Source organism: Protopterus annectens, chromosome 17.part0, assembly GCF_019279795.1.
Source record: "Protopterus annectens isolate FY-2018-M chromosome 17.part0, PAN1.0, whole genome shotgun sequence".
Taxonomy (NCBI): Eukaryota; Metazoa; Chordata; order Ceratodontiformes; family Protopteridae; genus Protopterus; species Protopterus annectens.
Genome location: NC_056751.1, coordinates 824,175,318 through 824,198,752, shown reverse-complemented (window position 1 = coordinate 824,198,752; position 23,435 = coordinate 824,175,318). Strand labels below are relative to the sequence as shown.

The 23,435-nt window shown below is 46.3% G+C and overlaps 1 protein-coding gene across 1 annotated transcript in view; it reads right to left on the bottom strand.

Moving 5' to 3' along the window:
• Positions 1–23,435, bottom strand: part of CTR9 (CTR9 homolog, Paf1/RNA polymerase II complex component) — a 1,518,941-nt gene that overhangs the window by 917,092 nt on the left and 578,414 nt on the right. The window contains exon 14 of the mRNA XM_044059132.1: positions 17,618–17,803. Within this exon, the coding sequence (XP_043915067.1) occupies positions 17,618–17,803 (186 nt within the window). The remainder of the gene's footprint in view (positions 1–17,617; positions 17,804–23,435) is intronic.

Below are 23,435 nucleotides of genomic sequence, written 5' to 3'. Positions count from 1 at the left end.
GGTAGTCGGAGTATCCGGCGACATTTTATAATTAAACGCTTTACGAAAAGTGCTGGCTTAACTCACCGACGCTTGATAGTGCGTTATTGAAGGTAGCACAAAGCGACAGCCCGAGACGTCGTGGTCTGGGCCCAAACAAGGTATGCAAAGGGAATGGAAATCCTTATGCGGTATTTGCTTCCCACAAGAAATACAATTATTAACTTTTTCTGACATCGGTCTGAGGCAAGAAAAATTTCAACGGGGTACTTAGCTTTAATGAAGACTTCGGTTCCAAAATTTTTCGTAAATCAGGAGCTGGCCGACCGGCACTTGCGAACTGCTTCTGCTTCGGGCACCGCGCGGCAAAAAGAAGATGGCGTCGGCTGTGTCTTTTATACTCTAGCCTTCCTGACGTCAGAAGAGTACGCGACAGCAACCGGCGCCGGACCAAGACTTTGGAATTCGGCCGACCGAGGGACCGCCTGCCGGCTGAAAGCCCTTATGTGATTACTGCAGCTGTAATGCATGATGAACATCTAGTAAACTTAGCTCCATGAGAATCTCTCTGTAAACTTCGCTCCTGTTCTACCAGAAAACTTACAATGGCAGAATGAACCGTGAACAACGTACAGTTGTGTACAGTTACCATAAATGTAGATGTTCGAGTGTGCTCACTATTGCAGTCATCACATTTGGATTATCCTGCTAGGGGTAGCCCTCAGTCGGCACGAATACCAGAGGCTTAGTATTTCTGTGTCGGTTGTTGTCGCTTCATGACTGACGTCAGGTTGTCAGTGGTATAAAATCAGGCAGCCGACGCCATAACATCCGTTTTTCTTGCCCCGTCAGGAGCCCTCAAATAGGGAGCTATGCTATGGTGGAAGACCACCACCAATAGAAAGTTTGTGTCTTTCGGCTTTTCCCGGTTAGGGGTCGCCACAGCGGAACTCCGGTCCACTAATGATTGGCAGTAGATTTTTACGTAATGGCTTGCCGGGCCTAACGCACAACCTTAAACGAAGGAACACCCATTCACACATGTCGCTACACAGAAGACGCTCTGAAAATCGAATGGGCAACGTCTAACTGTGAGGCGACAACGCTACCGCAGCACCACCACCGCAGAAAGTAAATACCAAAAATTCCCTGTAATTAGAGAGGGAGGGAGGGAGAGAGAGAGAGACCAGGGGGATGGAGGGGGGGGACCAGGACTGCAACAGTGAATACACTCTAACATCTACATTTATAGTAAGTGTACACAACTGTACTATGTTCTTCGTGTTTCACTGTTGCCGACATCACATTTGGGTTGATTCCGAAAGCTGAAGAAAAGGGTGGAGGCAGTCAAGACGACTGGGGGCTGGCTAGGATGCCCTGCAAGACTGCGGTGGCAAAGCCTGCCCTGGATTTGGAGAAGATAGGCAGGTGGTAATGCTTGGTGAAGGTATGAACCGATGTCCATGTTGCAGCCTCCAGGATGTCCTTGGTGAAGACACCTCTGAGAAAAGCTGCAGAGGTGGAGGCTGCCCTGGTGGAATGCATCTTGACCCCCTTTGGGAACAGTTTCCTGTGCTGTTTGTAGCACAAAATAGATGCAGTGTGCTATCCATTTGGAGATTATTTGCTTGGATATGACTTGCCCTCTGCCCCTGCTGCGAAGCTGACTACCAATTGATCAGTTTTTCTAAACGATTTAGTCCTGTCCAGATAGAATCTGAGCTGTCTGTGCACGAGTGCAGAATCCTTTCCCGCTTGTTTTGTGGGTTAGGGAAAAAGGTGGGCAAATTAATGGATTGGTTGAGAGACACACTGGACACCACTTTAGGCATGAAGGAAGGGTTAATCCTTGAGGGAGACCCTGTCAGCATGGAAAATGATGAAGGGTTCTGCAGCCAAGAGTGCTTGTAGCTCGGATACTTTTCTAGCTGAAGTGAGTGACGGCCAGAAGTAAGGCGGTCTTCTAAGAGAAGAATTTTAACTCTGCTGAAGCTGCATGTTCAAAGGGGGGTAGGATGGGCTTTTCCACCACAAAGTTAAGGTCCCAAGCTGGGGTAGAAGCACTTCTGGGTGGCCTTAAGTTGTTAGCCCCTCTTAAGAACTGTTTGATAAGAGGGTGTGCGAAGAGAGGTGGCTCTGTGCTGTAATGAGCAGAGATGGCAGAGGCATGAAATTTAATAGAAGAGAAGGATTTAGTAGGTCTGCTAGGTAGACCAGGATGAGAGGTATGGAAGGCTGTGCCGTTCCAGCTCCCTTAGCCTGGGATCCAGGTGCAAAACCTTTTCCACTTGTCAGCATAGGATTTTCTAGTGCTGGGACGTCTGGCCTCATGTACAACATCTAGGACTTGTTTGCTTAGGCTGGCAGCTTGAGGAGAGGTCAGGGAATAAGCCAGGCTGCCAGGTTGAGGGTCTGCAATTGGGGATGCATGAATTCTCCAGTCCTCTGGGTCAGGAGTGTTGGGGTCTGAGGTAGATGCCATGGTGGCAGGGGTGACAGGCTGCGCAGCAGTGAGTACCAGTGCTGGCATGACCAGTCTGGGGCAATCAGGATTTCCCTCCGTTTTTCCTCCGTTATTTTGAGCAGTACCCTTGTAATGAGTGGTAGAGGGGAAAATGCCCAGACCAAGACGTTTACCCATTGGAAGGATAAAGCATCCACTTTCCAGGCCTTGCTGTGAGGTTCCCTGGTGTAAAATTTGCTGAGCTGATGATTGGAGTGGGAAGCAAAGAGGTCCAACTTTGGGGTGCCCCATTTCCGGGTTACAAGGGTGAAGGTTCTGTGGTCTAGCTGCCACTCGTGTGGGTCCAGCAGGTTTCTGCTCAAGTTGTTTGACAGAAAGTTTAGGGAGCCTGGCAGGAATTGTGCTAGCAGTTGCAGTTGCACGACTGAGGCCATGTGCCAAAGGGTCATGCCAAACCTGCAGAGAGGATAAGAGTGAGTCCCTCCCTGCTTGTTGATATACCACATCACTGTGGTGTTGTCTGTTTTGATTAGCAGAGGCCCCGGGGACAGTAGGGGTCTGAAAGCTGTCAAGGCGTGCTGAACCACTAGCATCTCTTTTTGGTTGATGTGCAGATGAATTGTATTTGGGCTCCAATAGCCCTGAATGCACCTGCCGTCCAGGTGTGCACCCCAGGCATAGTCTGATGCATCTGTGGTGAGGGTCTGGGCGGCATGAGGTTGGGAGAAGGGAAGTCCCTTGTTGTGGTTGCATGCTGCTGCCCACCAAAGAAAATCTATCCTTAGACAAGGTACCACTGGTATGATAGTTTGCAGGTCTTGAGAATGCTGACACCAAAGGCTTTTTAGGTAACATTTTTAGGTACCATTGTAGCTTCCTCATATGCAGTCTGGCATATGGAATGAGTGGAATGCAGGAGGTCATGAACCCTAGAGCTTGCAGGATTTCCCTTGCGGATAACTGGGTTCTGGTGGCCAGTTGAGAGAATTAGCCTGTCAGGTAGGCTTGTTGTTCTGGAGTAAGGAATGCCATTCTGGGATGCTGTGTCCAAGCTTGCTCCCAGGAATACAATTTTTTTTGTGTGGGGACTAGTTTTGATTTCTTTTCGTTGATAGTATAACCCCCCATGGAGGTCAGTATGTCCTTTACAAAGGTCAGGTGCTGTAACAGCTTTTCCTGACTGTCTGCCTGAATCAGGCAATCATCTAAGTAGAAGTAAATGTGAATATTTCTTTGTCTGCAAAAAGCAATGGCTGGAGCCAGGCATTTTGTGAAAACTCTGGGAGCAGTGAATAAGCCAAAGGGAAGTGCAGAGAATTGAAAGTGGATAGATCCTGCCCTGAAAGTAGGTATTGCCTGCAAGATTCCCTGATTGGGATGTGTAGGTAGGCCTCTTTTAGGTCTAGGGTGGCTAAGCAAGCATCCTTGGAAAGCATAGGAAGATGCTGCTGGAGGGTGAACATTTTGAATTTTGGTATCGCCAGGAAGGTGTTTAGAATGGTTAGATCGAGGATTGGGCGCCAGGTGCCCTCTTCTCTGGGTACCAGGAAAGTACAGTTGTGTACCTACCATAAATGTAGATGTTCGAGTGTATTCACTGTTGCAGTCATTACACTTGGGTTATCCTGCTGGCAGGCTACCCGCAGTCAGCCTGAATTCCAAAGTCCTGGTCTGGCATCAGTTGCTGTCGCCTCTTCCCTGACGTCAGTGCGCCAGGGGTATGAAAGATGCAGCTGACGCCATTTTCTTCAGTTTTTCTTGCCCCAGATGTCAGGTGCCCCCAAAAGGGTAGGCTGAAAAAATGATGATCATAAAAAAGGATGCACATAACCTTCATCTACAAGCAAATACACCACATAGGTTGTATAGAATAGATAGGTACAGATAAGTTCCAGCAAAAAAAAGGGGGGATGGTGGGAGGGTAACCTGGACTGCAACAGTGAATACACTATCTACATTTACACAACTGCACTATGTTTATCGTGTTTCACTGTTGCAGCCATTACACTTGGGTTGAATCCCAAAGCTGAGGTTGGGCGGCTGGGCCTAAATAGAGTTTGGAGTGGCTATGAGGCCCTGCAGAACTGCAGTGGCAAAGCCTGCTCTGGATTTAGAGTAGAGAGGTAAATGGTAGTGCTTTGTAAAAGTGTGCACTGAAATCCATGTTGCAGCCTCCAAAATATCCTTGGTTGGTACTCCTCTGAGGAAGGCTGCTGAAGTGGCTGCTGCTCTGGTAGAATGTGGCCTAATGCCCTTGGGCGCTGATTTGCCATGTTGTGAATAGCAGAAACAAATGCAGTGGCCTATCCATTTAGAAATAGTCTGCTTTGAAATGGCTTTTCCTTGGGAACCTGCAGCATAGGCCACTAAGAGTTGCTCAGTTTTTCTGAAGGCTTTAGTCTTGTCCAAGTAAAATCGTAGCTGTCTGTGCATGTCCAAAGTATGCAGAAGTCTCTCCCCCTTATTCTGTGGGTTTGGATAAAAGGTAGGCAAATGTATGGTTTGGTTAAGAGCCACGCTGGACACTACCTTAGGCATAAATGTCGGGTTTGTCCTTAGAGAAACCCTGTCCTGATGGAAAATAATAAAAGGTTCCACAGCCATTAGTGCCTGTAACTCTGAGACTCTTCTTGCTGAAGTTATTGCTAGGAGAAGAACGGTTTTCCATGACAAGTATTTTATCTCTGCTGTGTTGGCAGGCTCAAAAGGAGGCAGTGTGAGTTTTTCCAAGACAAATTTGAGGTCCAATGTAGGTATTGGAGCTCTCCCTGGAGGTCTTATGTTTTTGGCCCCTCTGAGAAACTGTCTTAGCAGTGTATGAGAAAAATAGGTGGGTCCGTATTGTAATGAGCTGAAATGGCAGAGGCATGGATCTTAATTGATGAGAAGGATAGGCCTTTGTCCATCATCTCAGGCAGGTATTGCAAAATCTGAGGAATATTTGGTTCAAGCGAGTCAATTCCTTGTGCTTGGTTCCAAGCATAGAATCTCTTCCATTTGTCTGCATAAGATTTTTTGGTGCTGGGCCTCCTGGCCTCCAAAATAACATCCATAACTGCTTTAGAGAGAGGTGTGTTCTGAATGATTACATTATCCGCCATGCAGCCAGATTTAGGGTTCTGAGTTGGCTGTGTAGGATCTGATTGTTCTGTTGGGTCAGCAAATGAGGTATTAGAGGCAATGTCCAGGCTGGGCCTTGAGACAAGCTCTTCAGGATTGGGTACCAGTGCTCGCGTGGCCAGTCTGGGGCAATCAGTATCATTTTTGGCTTCTCGTCTGACCTTTAGGAGTACCTTGAAGAGGAGAGGCAGAGGAGGGAAGGCATATACTGTAAGGGCTTTCCAGCTCAATGAAAGGGCGTCCACTTTCCATTCTTGCTTGTGATAAGTCCGAATGCAGAATCTGTGTAGCTGGCAGTTGTGAGGGGAAGCTAATAGATCTATGTCTGGGCATCCCCATTTCCCTGTTGTCATGTTGAAGATTTGTGGGTCCAGTTTCCACTCATGAGGATCCATGAGGTTTCTGCTTAGTTCGTCTGCCAAAGTATTTGTCTTTCCTGGCAGGAATTGTGCTTGCAGATGGACTTGATAAGTCAATGCTGGGCTCCACAAAGTCATGGCCTGCCTGCAGAGGGGGTAGGAATGTGTGCCCCCTTGCTTGTTTATGTATCACATGACTGTAGTATTGTCTGTCTTTATCAGTAGTTGTCCTGGATAAAGTAGGTCCTTGAAGGCTGTCAGGGCATTTTGTACAGCTAGCATCTCTTTTTGATTGATATGAAGATGCATTTGGTTTGTGAGCCATGTGCCCTGAATACATTTTCCTGCCATGTGCGCCCCCCCAGGCATAATCTGATGCATCTGTTGTTAGTGTTTGCCTGGCAGTGGGTAAGGTGAACGGTTGTCCCTTGTTGTGATGACAGGCCTGTGCCCACCATTGAAATTCCTGTTGCAGGCAGGGAATGAGTGTAATTACTGTTTCCAGGCTGTGGCAATGTTGAGTCCAAACACTTTTTAGATACCATTGTAGTTTCCTCATATGCAGTCTTGCATATGGAATTAGTAGAATGCAGGATGCCATGTAGCCCAGAGCCTGCAGAATTTTTCTTGCAGATAACTGGGTCTTTGCTGCCATGTCTTTGAAGTAAGAAGTCAGATGCCTTTGTTTGTCTGGCGTGAGATAAGCCATCTGGGCAGTTGTATTTAAGCTTGCACCCAGAAATATTATCTCTTGAGAGGGTACTAGTTTTGATTTCTTTGCGTTTACTGTGTACCCTAGGCAAATTAGTCATCTTTTTACAAATGCCAGATGCTGTAGAAAAAAATCTTTGTCCTTTGCTTGAATAAGACAGTCGTCCAAGTAGGGGTATATTTGAATTCCTCTTTGTCTGCAAAATGCAATTACTGGTGCCAGGCATTTTGTGAAGACCCTGGGCGCAGTAGATAAGCCAAAAGGGCAGTGCAGAGAATTGGTAGTGCAGTCAGCCAGCTATGAATCTGAGGTATCTTCTGTAAGATTGTCTGATTGGGACATGCAGGTATGCCGCTTTGAGGTCAAAAGTTACAAGCCAAGCCTTCTTGTCCAGCATGGGCAGAAGCTGCTGTAGAGTCAACATTTTGAATTTTGGGACGTCCAGAAAAGTATTTAGAATAGACAGGTCCAGAATTGGTCTCTGAGGCTTTGTCCTTTCTTGGTGCTAAGAAAAGTCTTGAGTAAAATCCTTGTCCCTGCTCTTGGGGTGGCACTGGCTGAATAGCCCCCATGTCCATGAGAGAGATGAAACTTGTTTTTGTGCCTCTTGCCATTGATTGCGTGGCAGGTCTGGCATGCCTTTTGCCTTTGGTAGGGTGTGAAAGTGGAACCTGTAACCCTGAGAGACAATATTTAAGACCCATTTGTCCTGGGTGATCTTGTGCCGGTTTTGTGAAAAATGTGCTAGCTTTCCCCCCTAAGGGTGCTGCCAGAAAATAAGTGCTTGGCATAGGCAGAGGGAAGTCATTGGGACTGATTTGATTTGTCTTCTCCGCTTTCGGAGGTAGAAGCACCCCATTGTTTGGGCCTGTATGAGCCCTGGGGCTGTTGCCTGCCTCTAGGGCATCTGAATCTGCCTCTTTGTGGCCCGTCTGACACTGGAAAGGACCAATTCTGAGAGGGCCAGTTCCTGCTAAATCTGGGTGGCTGTACCTGTAAGAAATCCTTTATTGTCTGCATAGATTTTGCCTTATCCTCCATTTTCTTTAACACCTCCTCTGCCTTAACACCAAAGTATCATGCTGTAATGGAGCATCCACTAATTTTGCTTTAACATGATCAGGCAGATTTTGTTCCTTTAACCAAGCATGCCTTCTAATAACAGAACTTGTAACAGCGGCCCTGCACGAGGCCTACAGTGAATCATAGCCACATTGCAAAGTATGTTTTCCCACTTGTTCAGCTGCATGCAATAAATCCTGCAAATCTTTGTTCTCAGAACATTCAGAATTTGTCAACATTTTTTGTTTTAACAAAGACATTAAGTATTGCTGATATTTGAGCATATGAAACTGAGAATTTAAAGCCCTTACAGCCAAGGTAGCAGAAGTGTAAACTTTTTTCCTCCATCTGTCCAAAGCCCTAGAATCTCTGTCTGAGGGAACAGGGTTTTTGGCAGAAGCAGCCTTGACCCCTTTGGGACCCTGTGAGATAGTTTCAGGGTCAGCAGCAGGGTTTTTGTAAAGAAATTTATGGGAGTCTGGGACCCTGTAGTATCTTTTCAGCTTAACAGGGGCAGGAAGTAGAGAGTCTGGAGACAGGCCGGACTCTGAAAAAACATCATCTACTATGTCTAGAATAGGGGGAATTGCAAGAGGTCTATGCTGAGGAAGTAAAAGAAAGTATCTAAGTCTTTTCTTAGAATCAGAATAATCCTGGCTCTCCCAATGGAAATGCTCCCTCATGGTATGCAGGGTTTTCCCAAAAGAATAGTCCTCAGGAGGAGAAGCTGAAGGAATAGAATCTTCAGCATCAGAATCCTCATAGGAAGGAACAGAATATCCCTGATCAGAAGAGGAATCAGAGGAAATGGAAACCTGATCAGAGGAATCATATTCAGTGTCTTGCCTAGGCCTCTTATCAGGAGGGGGATGGGAACCCCTGATCAAAATAATTAGGTCTTCGGCCATTTTGAGCATCTGTTTCTTAGGCATAGAATGCTGTACTGGTTTCCTTGTCTTTAAAACTGTTTTAGACAGTCTTGGATGCTGAAGTAGGCTTTATATAAAGTTGTGTAGGTCTGAAGACACCCTCAGAAGCCGATGCCTGCTCAGCGGCTCCGGACCCATCTGAGGGATTAATTTCTGAAGGGCCAATACCTTGAGTATCCAGAGGCCTAGCTGTCTCCAGATGGGAGCCGGAGGCAGCCTGTGGCTCTGAGGTAGCGGGAGTCAGGGGCTGCAAAAGTGCCTCACTGAGCACCAGCGAATGGCCTAGTAGAGGCTTTGTTGTCTGTTTTGGACATCGGATGCTTGTCCTTGTCTTTATCCTTGCATTTTTTATGAATTCCGGTCGTCGGTTGTTCCGACGGCATTATGTAGTTAAACCTTCTGCCAAAATAATGAAAAGCAAAATCGTACCGACGCTTAATAGTACGTTGGTTAAATCTAGCACAAAACCGACAACTAGCAACGTCGTGGTCAGGGCCTAAGCAAGGAATACAGTAACAGTGGAAATACTTATGAGGTATTTGCTTCCCACAAGAAATACAATTGTTAACTTTTTCTGACATCAGTCTGGAGCAAGAAAAAAGTTTTCACAATGGGGTACTTAGCTTTATTGAAGACTTCGGATCTGAAATGCGATTTCGAAAATCTCAGGAGTTGGCCGACCGGCACTTGCGAACTGCTTTTGCTTCGGGCATAGCGCGGCAAGAAAGACTGAAGAAAATGTCATCAGCTGCATCTTTTATACCCCTGGCGCACTGACGTCAAGGAAGAGGCGATAGCAACCGATGCCGGACCAGGACTTTAGAATTCAGGCCAACTGCGGGTAGCCTGCCAGCAGGATAACCCAAGTGTAATGACTGCAACTGTGAAACACGATCAACATCAGTCTGGAATAGAAACCTTGGCCAATCTGTTCTGCAGAACATGCTGTATTGCCCTCATGGACAGCAGGGAAAGGACTTGCTTTTTGGCCTCTGCCCACCGGTTTGGAGAAAGATCTGGGAACCCTTTTGGGGTCGGCAGAGTGTAGAAATAAAATATGTATCCATGGGACACTATGGTTGAGGACCCATCGGTCGTTGGTAATAGAGGCCCAGTTGCTTGCATGGAAGGAGAGTTTTCCTCCTAGGGGCACAAGGAGGTGGACAGAGGTAAGTGGTGCAGGTGTGAAGTCATTGTGAGTTCTTACCATAAGGGGGTGGCTGTTTTTGAAGAGGAGGAACTCCATTGCTTAGATCTCTGCATTCTCTGAGGCTGCTGTCTGGGGGGTCTGCTTCCCCTGGGTCTGGGCTGAGGTGGCCTGGAGGGGGCAGGAAAGGACCAGTGCTTGGAGGGGCAATGCCTACTGAACCTCAGAAGCTGGACCTGTAAGAAGTCTATAACTGTCTGCATAGATTTATGTTTTTCTTCCATCTTTTTTATGACCTCTTCTGCCTTGGTGCCAAATAAGTTGTCTTTGTTCAATGGTGCATCTAATAGTTTGGATTTGACATGGTCTGGCAAGGTCTGTTCCTTAAGCTAAGCATGCCTTCCAAGGACAAAACCAGTGACTGCTTTCCTGCAAGATGCTTCTAGGATGACAAAGCCAAATTGCAAGATGTGCTTAGTACCTTGACTTGCAGAATGTATTAGCTCTTGTAATTCTTTACTTTCTGCACAAGCAGGAAAGGAAGATATTTTTTGTTTGAGGAGTTCCATGGTATGCTGCTATTTCAGCACGTGGAACTGGCAATTTACTGCTCTAATAACAAGAGTAGCAGAGGTGTATACTTTCTTACCCCATCTGTCTAAAGCTCGGGAATCCCTGTCTGAGGGGGTGGGATTCTTAGCTGAGGTTGCTTTAATTCCTTAAAGGCCCTTGACAGATTACCTCTGGGTCAGCAGTAGGATTTTTGAAAAGGAATTTGTGAGAGTCAGGGACTCTGTAGTATCCATCAGGTTTCCTGGGACCAGGAGGAAGGGTGTCAGGAGTCAAACTGGATTCCATAAAAACACCATCCACAACATCCAGGACAGGAGGAATGGCCAAAGGTCTGTGCGGTGGTAAATCTAAAAACTCCCACAGTCTCTATTTTGACTGAGGATAGTCCTGACACTCCCATTGGAAATGCTCCCTTAAAGTTTGAAGGGTTTTCCCAAATGAAAAATCCTCGGGTGGAGAGGCAGAAGGAATGGATTCCTCTGCATCATAATCCTCATAAGCAGAAAGGGGTTGTATGTCTTCATATTCAGAAGCATCAGAGTCATCGGACTCCTGTTCAGATAAAAGTACTGGGGACAAGTTTCTTTCTTTCAGAAGGGGTAGCCTGGCTTCCCCTAATAAGCACAATAAGGTCTTCCTCCATTTTAAGCATTTGAGATTGAGGCAAGGAAGCAGGTGCCTGAGCTTGGGTTGTCATTTTTTTGGGCGTAGTTCATACCCTGGGCCTTAGAAACTTGGTAGTTTTAGAAAGAACTGAAGACATGAAAGAAGTCATCTGTCTGTGTCGAGTATCGGTAGTGCAAAGTACTTCCTCAGAGCAAGTGCCTGCTCAGCGGCTCCAGATCCATCCAAGGTAGAAACAACTGCAGGATCCTTAGTCTAAGAAGAGTCTAGCGGCATACTGGACTCCGAAAGGGTCGCAGTAGCGGCCTGCGAATCCACAGAAGCAGGCATCAGGGGCTGTGAATGTGCCTCACTGAGGACCAGAGAACTGGCGACTAGCTTAGCAGAAGTGTCATCAGCAGTATTGGACCAGTGCAGTCTGTCTCTGTCTTTATCCTTACATTTTTTAAAATCATCAGTAGTCGGATGGCTTACCAAAGCCATATCGAAATTCGAGGACCGAGAGTGAAAATATCTAGCTACAATAAGGACCCAACGACGTAAAGTTCTGGCGTTGAACAAAGCACAAAAGTGACAGCGGCAGGACGTCGTGGTCTGGGCCTAAACAGGTGATACAGTAAGAATGGAAATCTCGGTGTGGTATTTGCTATCCACAGGCGAGACAATTGTTAACTTTTTCTGACTGGTTAGAGCAAGAATAAAGGATCCCCAATGGGTTACTTAGCTTTAGAAGACTTCAACTTCAATTCGGAAACGAAAACTCAAGTAGCGGCAAACCGGCACTCGTGCAAACTGCTTCTGCTTTGGGCTCCTCAGCAAGAAAGACTGATGTAATGGCTTCAACTGCCTGACTTTATACCACTGATGACCTGACGTCAGTCATGGAGCAACAGCAACCGATGCAGAAATACTAAGCCTTTAGCATTTGAGCCGAGTAAGGGCTACCCCTGGGCAGGATAACCCAATGTGATGACTGCAACAGTGAAACATGAAGAACATCTAACAATGACAGAATGAACCATGAACTGGCCTGAGTCTGTGTGTGACACCTTTCTCTGCTAAATCATCATGCAAAGGAGTGTGAAATAAAGCTTTGTTTGAGGCCACTGATACAGATAGACCGGTCCAATATTAAGGTCACTTTCAACCATTTTGCTCATGACTTAACTCTCAGCTGTCTCTGATTATCAGGGATGTGATGGACATCACTGACTTTGGCTCAACATTTTGCTCTGTCCTTTCTAAAACAAGGTGACTTGCAGAGAAAATGTGGTGGGTTGCACTTAATGAATAATGACAATAATTACAGTATTTGGCTTCTTCAGAAAAAATGCATGTTAAGTCTTATTCTGCCAAATCCTCAAGCTAATAGTACTGATATTAAAAAAGTGCCCCAATTATCCCCAATTATTTCTGGTTTTGTCTCTGATAAGAGGTTGGGAGCTATTTCATGGACAAAATCAAACTACTGGGGGGGGGGGGGGTTAATCTTAGTCTAATTTGCTTAAAAGAAGTTTATCGACCAACAGGTTTTGAATCATCAACAAATTCTAGTGTCTGCCATTTTTGGCTGGCGAGATCCTAAAAAATTAAAATAAACAACAGAGGCACAGGGGCAAATATATAGGGCAAAATCAAGGATAATCAGAAAATCAGAAAATAATTGAATAGGGAGAGACGTAAAAATGATACTGATATCCGAGCTTGTTAAGGTGAATGCAATGAGGAGTGCTTCACATGTTTGGGAAATGGCATCGCAACTAGAAAACACACACACTTACTTAGATTCCATCCATCAGCCCTATGAAACCAGTAGCAAAGCAAATGAATGCAATCTCCTCCGTCCTATTAAACAAGTAAACTTAAATGCAACAATGGCAGAATGCAGTCTCCTCCAAACAGTAGCAGAATGCAATTATCTCCTCCTTACACACACTAAATGGATCAACAAAAAGAAGCAGTAAACTTAGCTCCCATCCTACCAGAAAACTTAAATGCACAAACTTACAATGGCAGAATGCAAGAACAAACCATGAAGTCCATGAACCAGTAAACCCTTAACAGCATGGCATAGCAACTAGAACGTGCAATATAGAAATACACCCCCCCCTCCAGCCCTCAGCCAAAGCTGAAGTCATCGCGCACGCCCCTTGCGCGTGATGACATCAGCAACATTTTTAAAAGAAACTGGGAAATTAAAGGGGCCACTTGGGAATTCGTGGCACCCCATTATTTTCACCTCAAAACCGGTAAATACCGAGGAATTCGGTACAGTTGAGAGGTATGCCGACCCCACTTGAGGAAGATCTCTTCCACTACTGAAGAATTCAGAGACAACTCATAAGGCATCAGAATAGTCCTGCTGAGCCTGTCCGCTAGAATGTTGGATGGTCCTGGAATGTGTGTTGCCACCAGAAATGGCTGGTGGAAATTGCCCATTCCCACACTCGCATGACTTCTTGACAAAGGGGGTAAGGCCTGATTCCTCCTTGTCTGCTGATGTACCAGACTACTGACATGTTTGTCGGTCTGTATCGCAATAGTCCCTAGAGGAAGACTGGCCTGAAAAGCTTGCAATGTTAGAAGCACTGCCCTCATCTCCAGGACGCTGATATGCAGACTGGTCTCTGAGAGAGACCACGTGCCTTGGACCGTCCTCCCCAAGCAATGCCCCCCCATCCTAGCTGGGAGGTGTCCGTGGTGACCATGTCTTTGGGAAGGGCTGAAGAAAGGGGCGACCCCTGACAAGATCCGGGGAAAGAATCCACCACCGAAGAGAGTCCCTACAAACCTGAGAGATACAGACTGGATGGGATAGATGAAGCTCTAGTAAAGACCACTGGACTGCTAGTGTCCACTGAAGGATTCTCATGTGTAGTCGAGCAAGGGGCATGAGAGTGATTCAGGCTGCCATGGACCACAGTGCCCGGAGAACTGTGTCTGCTGAAGGAAGCTGAACTCGGAGGATGTCAGAGACATGAATCCTGAGATTGCGTACCCTTTCTGGGGTGAGATAAGTCTTTCATTTGTATAGTATCCAGCAGAGTCCCAATGAACTTCAGAACTTGAACCAGAATCAGTGAAGATTTGCTGATACTGATGGTGATGCCCACGGTGTTTGCTAATAATAAGAAATAGTCCCTGACACAGCAGAGTAGATGCTTGGTGGGGGCAGCAAAGTGCCAATTGTCCAGGTAAGGGAAGATCTGAATTTCCTGAAGCCTCAGGTGAGCCACTAGCACTGCCATAACAACCTGGGGGTTATGGTGAGACCAAATGGGAGGGCTCTGAACTGATAATTATTGGCTCCAAGCCGGAAGCGGAGAAACCTGTGGGAGCATCTGTCCATCTTGATATGATAGCATGCGTCCTGGAGGCCAATCAAGTACATTCAATCTTTCGCCTGCAGGTAGGGCAGGATGGACTGAAGAGTGAACATCCGGAATTTCTCATTGGCTACTGACAGGTTCAAGGTGGACAGATCCAGGATGGGTATTAGGTCCCACATTTTCTTTGGCACTAAAAAAAACCTGGAATAAATGCCCAATCCGTTTTGATCTAAGGGGGCAGTTTGGATGACTCGTTTTCTGAGTACCTTGTCGATTTTTAGAGCTGCTGCCTCCCTGTGCACAGGTGGAACATCTGGGAGGTGTTTTGGTGGGAGAGGTGGTCCAGTGAACGGGATGAAATAACCTCTGGATATAATTTGCAACACCCAACAGTCAGATGTTACAGACCCCCCCCCATGCCACTAGGTGTAGTGAAAGGCAACCCCAGACTGCCTCCAGAGAGGTACAGCCGGGCAAGCCCCTCAGGGCTGCTGCACGGGTCTGTCCGAGAAAGGTTCTTGAGACCCAACATTTCTCAGACCCCCTCTGCCTCTTGGAAGGTGTCTGTCACAACCCCTCTGCCTCTGGGGGAAGGTGAATCATAAGTGTCCCAGGAGAACTGAGACTTTCGGAAACGTATCTCCCTTGTCCCTGCTGATTCCTAGAGAAGGATCGAGGGGCAGAGAAGTGGATCCCAATGGCAGACAGCGTCTTCCCATCCTTCTCACTCTGGACCAATGTGTCATGAACCGTCTTCCCAAACAAGGAGAAACCATCATAAGGGGCATTTGCAAAAGACGTCTTGAAGGATTCCGTGAATTGGCATGGCCAGAGCCATGTGAGACACCTCACAGCAACGTCGGAACCGGCCACTCTGGCGGCTCCCTCCATAGCATGGGAAAGAAGATGCATGGACGTGTTAGCTACCGCTTTGAGAGTAACAATCCGTGCAGAAAAAACCTTCTTGCCCTCTGCCGACATGGGGTCGAGGGGCGACTCAGTGACCTCCTTGACCAGGTCTCACTGCAGTCAAATGAAGTGTGCCATGTAGTTCAGCGCCCTTATAGTAAAGGTTGCTGAAGCATACACCCACTTCCAGAGACAGTCCATGGTCCTCGATTCCTGGTCAGCAGGAGGATGGACCATAGAGTTCCTCATAGCATCCACAGGGGACGCTTTATTCCAACTACTCCTATCTGGTGGGGAGTTGAAAACTTTGTCTGGGCACCTAGGAATGGGCTCCACAGTGTCCAGTTCCTTCCATGCAGAAGATGTAATGAGGTCCACAAGCGGATCCTCAAGAGGGGACACCCAGAAAGTAGATGGGCCTATGCCAAATGACTCACCTGAGGTTGGTTTTTGGGTGGACCGCTCCCCTCTGGAGAAGGATTTCCACAATGTCTCCAAAGGAGACATCCTCGGGGGGGGGGGGGTGACCAAGGGGAACCATCCCCTTCATCCAAGTCAGTGTCTTCAGTGAGGGACTCTGGAGAGGAGTCCAAGTGCCTCCTTTTGCGTCCATTTGCGTGGAACCTCCTCAGTGGGCTTTCTGAGGAGAACTCACAAACCTCTTGTTGCTCCCGTGTGGGGGCCTCCTGAGGCAAAACTTGCAAAGGCTATTCCTGAGATGGCAGGAAGGTCGGGGCAATACCCAAAACAGAGAGAGTCAGGATGGAGTCTGAAGACAAGATGGTCAGGGGCCTCGAGGAACTGGAGAGAACCCTCTCCACCACATCAAAAGCCAAAGGGGAGCAGGCACCCTGAGAAACTACCAACAGAGCCGTTCCCCTCGGACCTGACGAGGGAGCCGGAGCATATTGGTGCCGAGATGCCAAGGGGGAGACGGCACTCCGGCAAACTCTGAGCCAACAGAGCCCTCTCGGATCCAGCGCCGACGCTAGGGCCCCGAAAGCTTGGATCCAACACACTCAAGGCAATGGCCGTCGTCGAGTTACAAGGTACCATCTTTGCCGACCCCCCCCAACCCAGAAAGTCCTCAGATCCAAAGATTCCGAAACCAAAGGACAGATCAGAGAATGAGATATAGGGGTGAAAAAGGTCTACAAGTTCCCTGCTCTGGAGGGAGAGGGAGTCGGCAAGACTCCCATCTGGATCTGGGTGAGGATGAACTTCCGAATCATCCTACCCATCTCTGCCTCGCTCAAACTACGGGTCGACCAGGAGGAAGCCACTGACACCGGACGGGACAGCCGATGAGGGGACATCCTGAGAGGAGACCGTGACACCTCCGGCTCAGGGGGAAAACCTGGGGGAGTGGAGCCGGGGGGTGCTGGGTCTGGTGGGGTGGGGGGGGGGGCTTGCACTTTGCTGGTGGCCCTCCCTGAGCCGAATGGTCCTGAGACCGTTTGCGTGGTTTCTCCTTTCTATGGTGACCGTCTCCTTCCCCAGCAGGAGGATGAGTCCCAGAGGTTTGGGGGGGGGGGGGGAGTGGTGGAAGCAGAGGCCAAAGCCAGGGTTGTGGGGACAGCCGTCCCAGATGAGGGAAGCAAGCCTTCTAGCACAAGCTTAGCCCTCCTGTCCTCGAGGGCCCTTGGGTTGAAGCCTGCACAAATGGAGCAGGAGGTAAGTAAACTACACACAGAGTGCGGCTATCAGCTGGAGAGAGCTTATGGCCACACTCTGTGCACTTCTTATCAAACGGTTTAGGAGTATCAGCCACCCTAATGCCTGAAAAAAAAGAGGAACACACAGGCACACAAACGCATTCACACACAAGAAGGGGAGTGGGAAGGCCAAGGAAACTACTATTTTTTTTTTTTATAACCAACGTGTCAACGTGGGTAGGAGAAGTGTGGGAAGAGAAAAGATAAGGAAGAACCCTGAAAACCTGACAAAAAAGCAATCTCGCTTGGAGCTCTAGACCACGATGCTTAGCTGAATAGCGGCAAACAGGATCTGAAGGGAAGCAGGAGAGAGGGGGCATTATGGGTAAGGGGAGGAGCTTGGAGCTCAGATCAATGCAGTCGTGTCAGATCGGATTCGGATCCACAGACCCACAGGTTGAAGACCAAATTAAATCAACTACTTCAGATCACGAATATTCAAAACTAGACATAACACGCTGATCGACTAGTTAAGAAGTGTGAAGTAAATTATACACCCTAGCTTTGGTTTACTGGGTGATGTACACTCCTTACCGATGTTTTAACATGCTGGGTACAGGTATGTACACTTACAAGGTAAAAAAAGGTTAAATGGGTTGGCAAGTGAATCACAGAAAACTGCTGCACAAAAAATAGAACATATTAATGCTGCAAGCATTTAATCAAATTATATATACAGCAGTATTGCAAGTTACCTTTTCTCGGTCTCTGCTTGGCTGATGTAATGTCTGAAGCCACACATTACCAAGGGCCAACATTGAGTAAGTATCATTCTGTGTGGTTGGCTGCTTCAGAATTCGTTCAAACTTCTTCTGTCCAGGACCCCATTCCTGTTTGGCCAAATGAAGGTTACCAATCAATGACCAGGCATCTGGATGGTCCTATAAAAAGGAAATGTAACTAATTACTTAAAAGTAATACACTTGTACACAAAAAATGAAGGCAACAGAAAAAGTACAGTTGTGTACACTTACCATAAATGTAGATGTTAGTGTGCATCCACTGTTGCAGTCATTACATTTGGGTAATCTGCTGGCAGGTTGCCCTCAGTCGGCCTGAATAACAAAGTCTTGGGTCCTGCATCGGTTGCTGTCTCCTCTTCCATGACGACAGGTCATGAGGGGTATAAAACATGCAGCAGACGCCATTTTATTCAGTTTTTCTTGCCCCAGATGTCAAATGCCCCCCAAATGGGGAGCAAAAAAAAAAATGTGTGTGTGTATATATATATATATATATATATATATATATATATATATATATATATATATATATATATATATATACATATATATATATATATATATATATATATATATATATATATATATATATATAAATACATATATATATAAATAAATAAACAGTAAATATATATAAATGCACTTCTAGAAACAAACTTTACCTTCATCTAAAAGCAAATACACTACAAAGGCTTTTGTGTATAGTGAAGGAAAGAAAAAAGTATAGAAAGGTGGATAGCGGGTGGGTAACCTGGACTGCAACAGTGAATACACTCGAACATCTACATTTATGGTAAGCATACACAACTGTACTATGTTCTTCATGTTTCACTGTTGCAGTCATTACATTTGGGTAGAATCCCAAAGCTATGGATGGGAGGATGGAACTAAACAGCATTAGGAATGGCTATAAGGCCATGCAGAACTGCAGTGGCAAAGCCTGCCCTGGATTTGGAGAAGAGAGGCAAATGATAATGCTTTGTGAAGGTAAGAACAGAGCTACAAGAAGCAGCTTCTAGAATGTCTTTGGTTGGAACCCTTCTGAGAAAAGCTGAAGTAGAGGCAGCCCTGGTGGAGTGTGATCTGATCCCCTTGGGCACAGGTTTACCATGGTGCAAGTAGCAGAAACGAATGCAGTGGCTTATCCACTTAAAAATAGTCTGCTTTGATACAGCCTTCCCCTCTGACCCTACAGCAAATGCTACCAGTAGTTACTCAGACTTTAAGAGATTTGGTCCTGTTTAAGTAGAATCATAGTTGTCTGTCTACGTCCAATGAATGCAGAATCTGCCGCCCCGTTCTGTGGATTTGGGTAAAATGTTGGCAGGTGAATTGTCTGTTTAGGAGCCACACTGGATAACCACCTTAGGCATAAAAGAAGGATTGGTCCTTTGGGACGCCCTGTCCAGGTAAAATATAATAAAAGGCTCCACTGCCATGAGAGCCTGCAGTTCTGAAACCCTTCTTGCTGAAGTGACTGCCAAGAGAAAAGCTGTTTTCCAAGATAGAAATTTTATATCCGCAGTAGCTGCTGGTTCAAAAGGAGGCAGGGTGAGTTTTCCCAGCACAAAATTAAGGTCCCATGCAGGAGTTGGTGATCTTCTGGGAGGCCTTCAATTTTTGGCCCCTCTAAGATACTGTTTAAGCAGAGGATGAGAAAAGAGGGTAGGCTCTGTGTTGTAATGAGCCGAGATGGCAGAGGCATGAATTTTTATTGCAGAAAAAGATAGGCCCTTGTCAAGCATCTCAGTCAAATATTGTAAAATCTGAGGAATATTGGGGCTTACCTGTGTCTGTTCCTTATGCTTGGTTCCAAGCACAGAATCTCTTCCATTTATCAGCATAAGATTTTCTAGTACTAGGCCTTCTGGCTTCCAAAATGACATCCATCACAGATTTACTGAGAGGTGTTGTCTGAATAATTAATTGATCAGTCATGCTGCAAGACTCAGAGTCTGGAGCAGAGTGTACAGAATTTGACTGTTCTGCTGAGACAGTAAATGAGTTATCTGAGGCAAGTACCATGGAGGAAGCTGAGACATATTCCTTTGAAGTGGGTACCAGTGCTGGCGAGGCCAGTCCGGAGCAACTAGGATAATTTTTGGTTTTTCCTGTCTGACTTTTAGGGGGAAAGGCATAGACTGATAGGTTTTCCCAGCTGAAGGATAGGGCGTCCACTTTCCCTGCTTTTTTGTGACGAGTTCTTGAGGAATTTGTCCAACTGATAATTTTGGGGAGAGGCAAATAGATCTATGTCTGGGCTCCTCCATTTCTGTATTAACTTGCTGAAGATTTGTGGATCCAGTTTCCATTCGTGCGGGTCCATAAGATTTCTGCTTAGGTCGTCTGCCAGAGTATTTTGTTTTCCTGGCAGGAATTGAGCTTGAAGATGTATTTGGTAAGTCAAGGCTGTGCTCCACAAGGCCATGGTTAGTCTGCAAACGGGGTAGGAATGTGTACCCCCTGCTTGTTGATGTACCACACAACTGTGGTGTTGTCCGTCTTTATCAGTAGCTGTCCTGGATGAAGTAAGTCCTTGAAGGCTGAAAGAGCATTCTGAACAGCTAGCATCTTTTTCTGGCTGATATGCAGATGCATTTGGTTTGGGCTCCATTTGCCCTGAATGCATCTCCCCGCCAGGTGGGCCCCCCCAAGCATAGTCTGATGCATCTGTAGTTAGGGTTTGGGTGGCAGGGGGCAGAGTGAATGACAGTCCCTTGTTTTGGTGACATGTCTCTGCCCACTAAAGAAACTCCTGTTGTAGGCAGGGAATGAGAGGAATCATTGTTTCCAGACTGTGACAATGTTGACTCCATAAACTTTTTAGGTACCATTGAAGTTTCCTCATATGCAGTCTCGCATATGGAATTAGTAGAATGCAGGATACCATGAACCCTAAAGCCTGCAGAATTTGTCTTGCAGATAACTGGGTTTTTGTTGCCATTTGTTCAAAGTATGTTGTCAGTTGCCTTTGCTTGTCTGGCGTGAGGTAAGCCATCTGGGCAGTTGTATTCAAGCTTGCACCCAGGAATGTAATTATTTGAGAGGGTACCAGTTGTGATTTATTTTTGTTTATGGTGTACCCTAGGCATGCTAGAAGCCTTTTTACATACGCCAGATGTTGAAGAAGAGTGTCCTTTGTCCACTGCTTGAATGAGACAGTCGTCCAGATAAGGGTAAATTTGAATGCTTCTTTGTCTGCAGAATGCGATTACTGGTGCCAGGCACTTTGTAAAGACCCTGGGCACAGTAGATAAGCCAAAGGGCAGTGCAGAGAATTGGTAATGCAAAAAAACCTGCTTTGAAGCGGTGGTATCTTCTGCATGATTCCCTTATTGGGATGTGCAGGTATGCCTCTTAAGTCTAGAGTTACTAACCATGCATTTTTGCCTAGCATAAGCAGTAACTGTTGTAGAGTCAGCATTTTGAATTTTGGAATGTCCAGGAACGTGTTCAAAATCAATAAGTCCAGTACCGGACGCCATGAATTGTCTTTTCTGGGTACCAGGAAAAGTCTTGAATAAAAACCTTGTCCTTTTTCCTTTCCTGGTACCGGCTGAATAACCCCCATATCCATGAGGGACATGACTTGTTTCTGGGCCTCAGCCCACTGTTTTTTTGTCAGATCTGGCCATCCGTTTGGAATTGGAAAAGTATGGAAATGAAATCTGTACCCCTGGGATACTATGTTTAATACCCACTTGTCCTGGGTAATTAACTGCCAATTTTGAGCATGAACTGCTAGTTTTCCCCCCAAGGGGGCTGCCAAAAGATAAGTGCTTGGTGATAGTAGAGGAAAGTTATTGAGACTGCTTACTGTACGGTTGTGCTTTGTTTCCTCCAGATTTGGAGGTGGAGGCACCCCCATTGCTTTGACTTGTAAGAACCCTGTGAATGGTATCTGGAGCCTTTTGAGTGCCTGGATTTGTTTTAAGTGGTTCTGTTGGACATAGGAGAGGACCGATATTTAGTAGGCCAGTGTCTACTGAACCAGGTTGGCTGCACTTGCAAGAAATCTTTTACAGTTTGCATAGACTTAGCTTTGTCTTCTTTTTTTTTTTTAAAACCTCTTCAGCCTTATTACCAAACAGAGTATCATGCTGCAAAGGGGCATCCAACAATTTAGCTTTAACATGATCAGGCAGATTTTGCTCCTTGAGCCAGGCATGCCTTCTCATCACAGATCCAGTAATGGTGGCCCTACAAGAGGCCTCCAAGGAATCAGAGCCACATTGCAAAGTATGCTTTCCAACCTGTTCTGCTGAATGCAATAATTCCTGTAACTATTTCCCACACAATCAGAAATAAACATAATTTTCTGTTTCAGTAAGCCCATAACATGCTGTTGATATTTAAGCATATGAAACTGGCAGTTTAAGGCCCTGATTTGCCAAAGTTGCAGACGTATAAACCTTCTTTCCCCATCTATCCAGTGCCCTGGAATCTCTATCAGAGGGGGTAGGATTTTTGGCTGTAGAGGCCTTTCCACCCTTGGGACCCTGAGAAATAGCCTCAGGATCAGCAGCAGGATTTTTGAATAGAAATTTGTGGGAGTCAGGAACCCTGTAATATCTGTCTGGCTTACTAGGAGCTGGAGGCAGGGAATCAGGAGCCATGCTTGATTCCGAAAACACATCAACAATGTCTAATACAGGAGGGTATTGCCAAAGGCCTATGCTGAGGAAGAAGAAGAAAATCCCTAAGCCTCTTTTTTGATTCAGAGAAGTCCTGACTCTTCCAGTGAAAATGTTCCCTTAAAGTAAGCAAAGTCTCTCCAAAAGAGTAATCCTCAGGAGGAGATGCAGATGGGATGGATTTCTCTGCATCAGAATCCTCATAAGGTGGAAAAGAAAATACCTGATCAGAAGAGGAATCAGAAGAAATAGAAACCTGATCTAAAAATTCATAATCAGTGCCTTGACTCGGCCTCTTAGCGAGGGGGGGGGGTTGGAACCCCCTGATCAAGGTAATTAAATCCTCAGCCATTTTAATCATCTGTTTTTTAGGCATGGGGGCCTGAGCACATGGCTCATGCGTCGGTTTTTTAGACAAAGAAGATGTTTTTGACCTTGTTTTTGTTGCTGGTGTTGGTTTAATATAAAAATGTTGAGACCTGAAAACATCCTCAGAAGCCGGTGCCTGCTCAGCGGCTCTGGACCCATCCAAGGGAGAGACATCTGTGGGTTCAACACTGAGAATCTTGCGGCATACCGGACTCCAAATGGGTCTCGGTAGAGGCCTGCGACTCAAAAGTAGCGGGTATCAGGGACTGTGAAAGCACCTCACTGAGTACCGGCGAACCGGCGACTGGCTTAGGAGAAGCTTCATCTTCGGTTTTGGACCTCGACTGTCTTGTCTGTCTTTCTTTGCATTTTTTTGTGAACTCCGGTAGTCGGCTTGCTAACCGACGACATTTCAGGATAATTAAATCTTGTACCAAAATATTTAGAAGCAAAAATATACCGATGTTCAATAGTGCGTTGGTTAAATCTAGCATAAAACCGACAGCAAGGCACGTTGTGATCTGGGCCTAGGCAAGGAATACAGTACAAATGAAAATCCTTATGAGGTATTTGCTTCCCGTAAGTAATGCAAACATTAACTTTTACTGACATCAATAAGGAGCAAGAAAAAGTTTCCCCAATGGGGTAATTAGCTTTAGTTTGAAGACTTCTGTTCTGAAACTCGAATATGAAAATTTCAGGAGTCTGCCGACCGGCACTTGCGTACTGCTTCTGCTTCGGGCACCGCATGGCAAGAAAGACTGAAT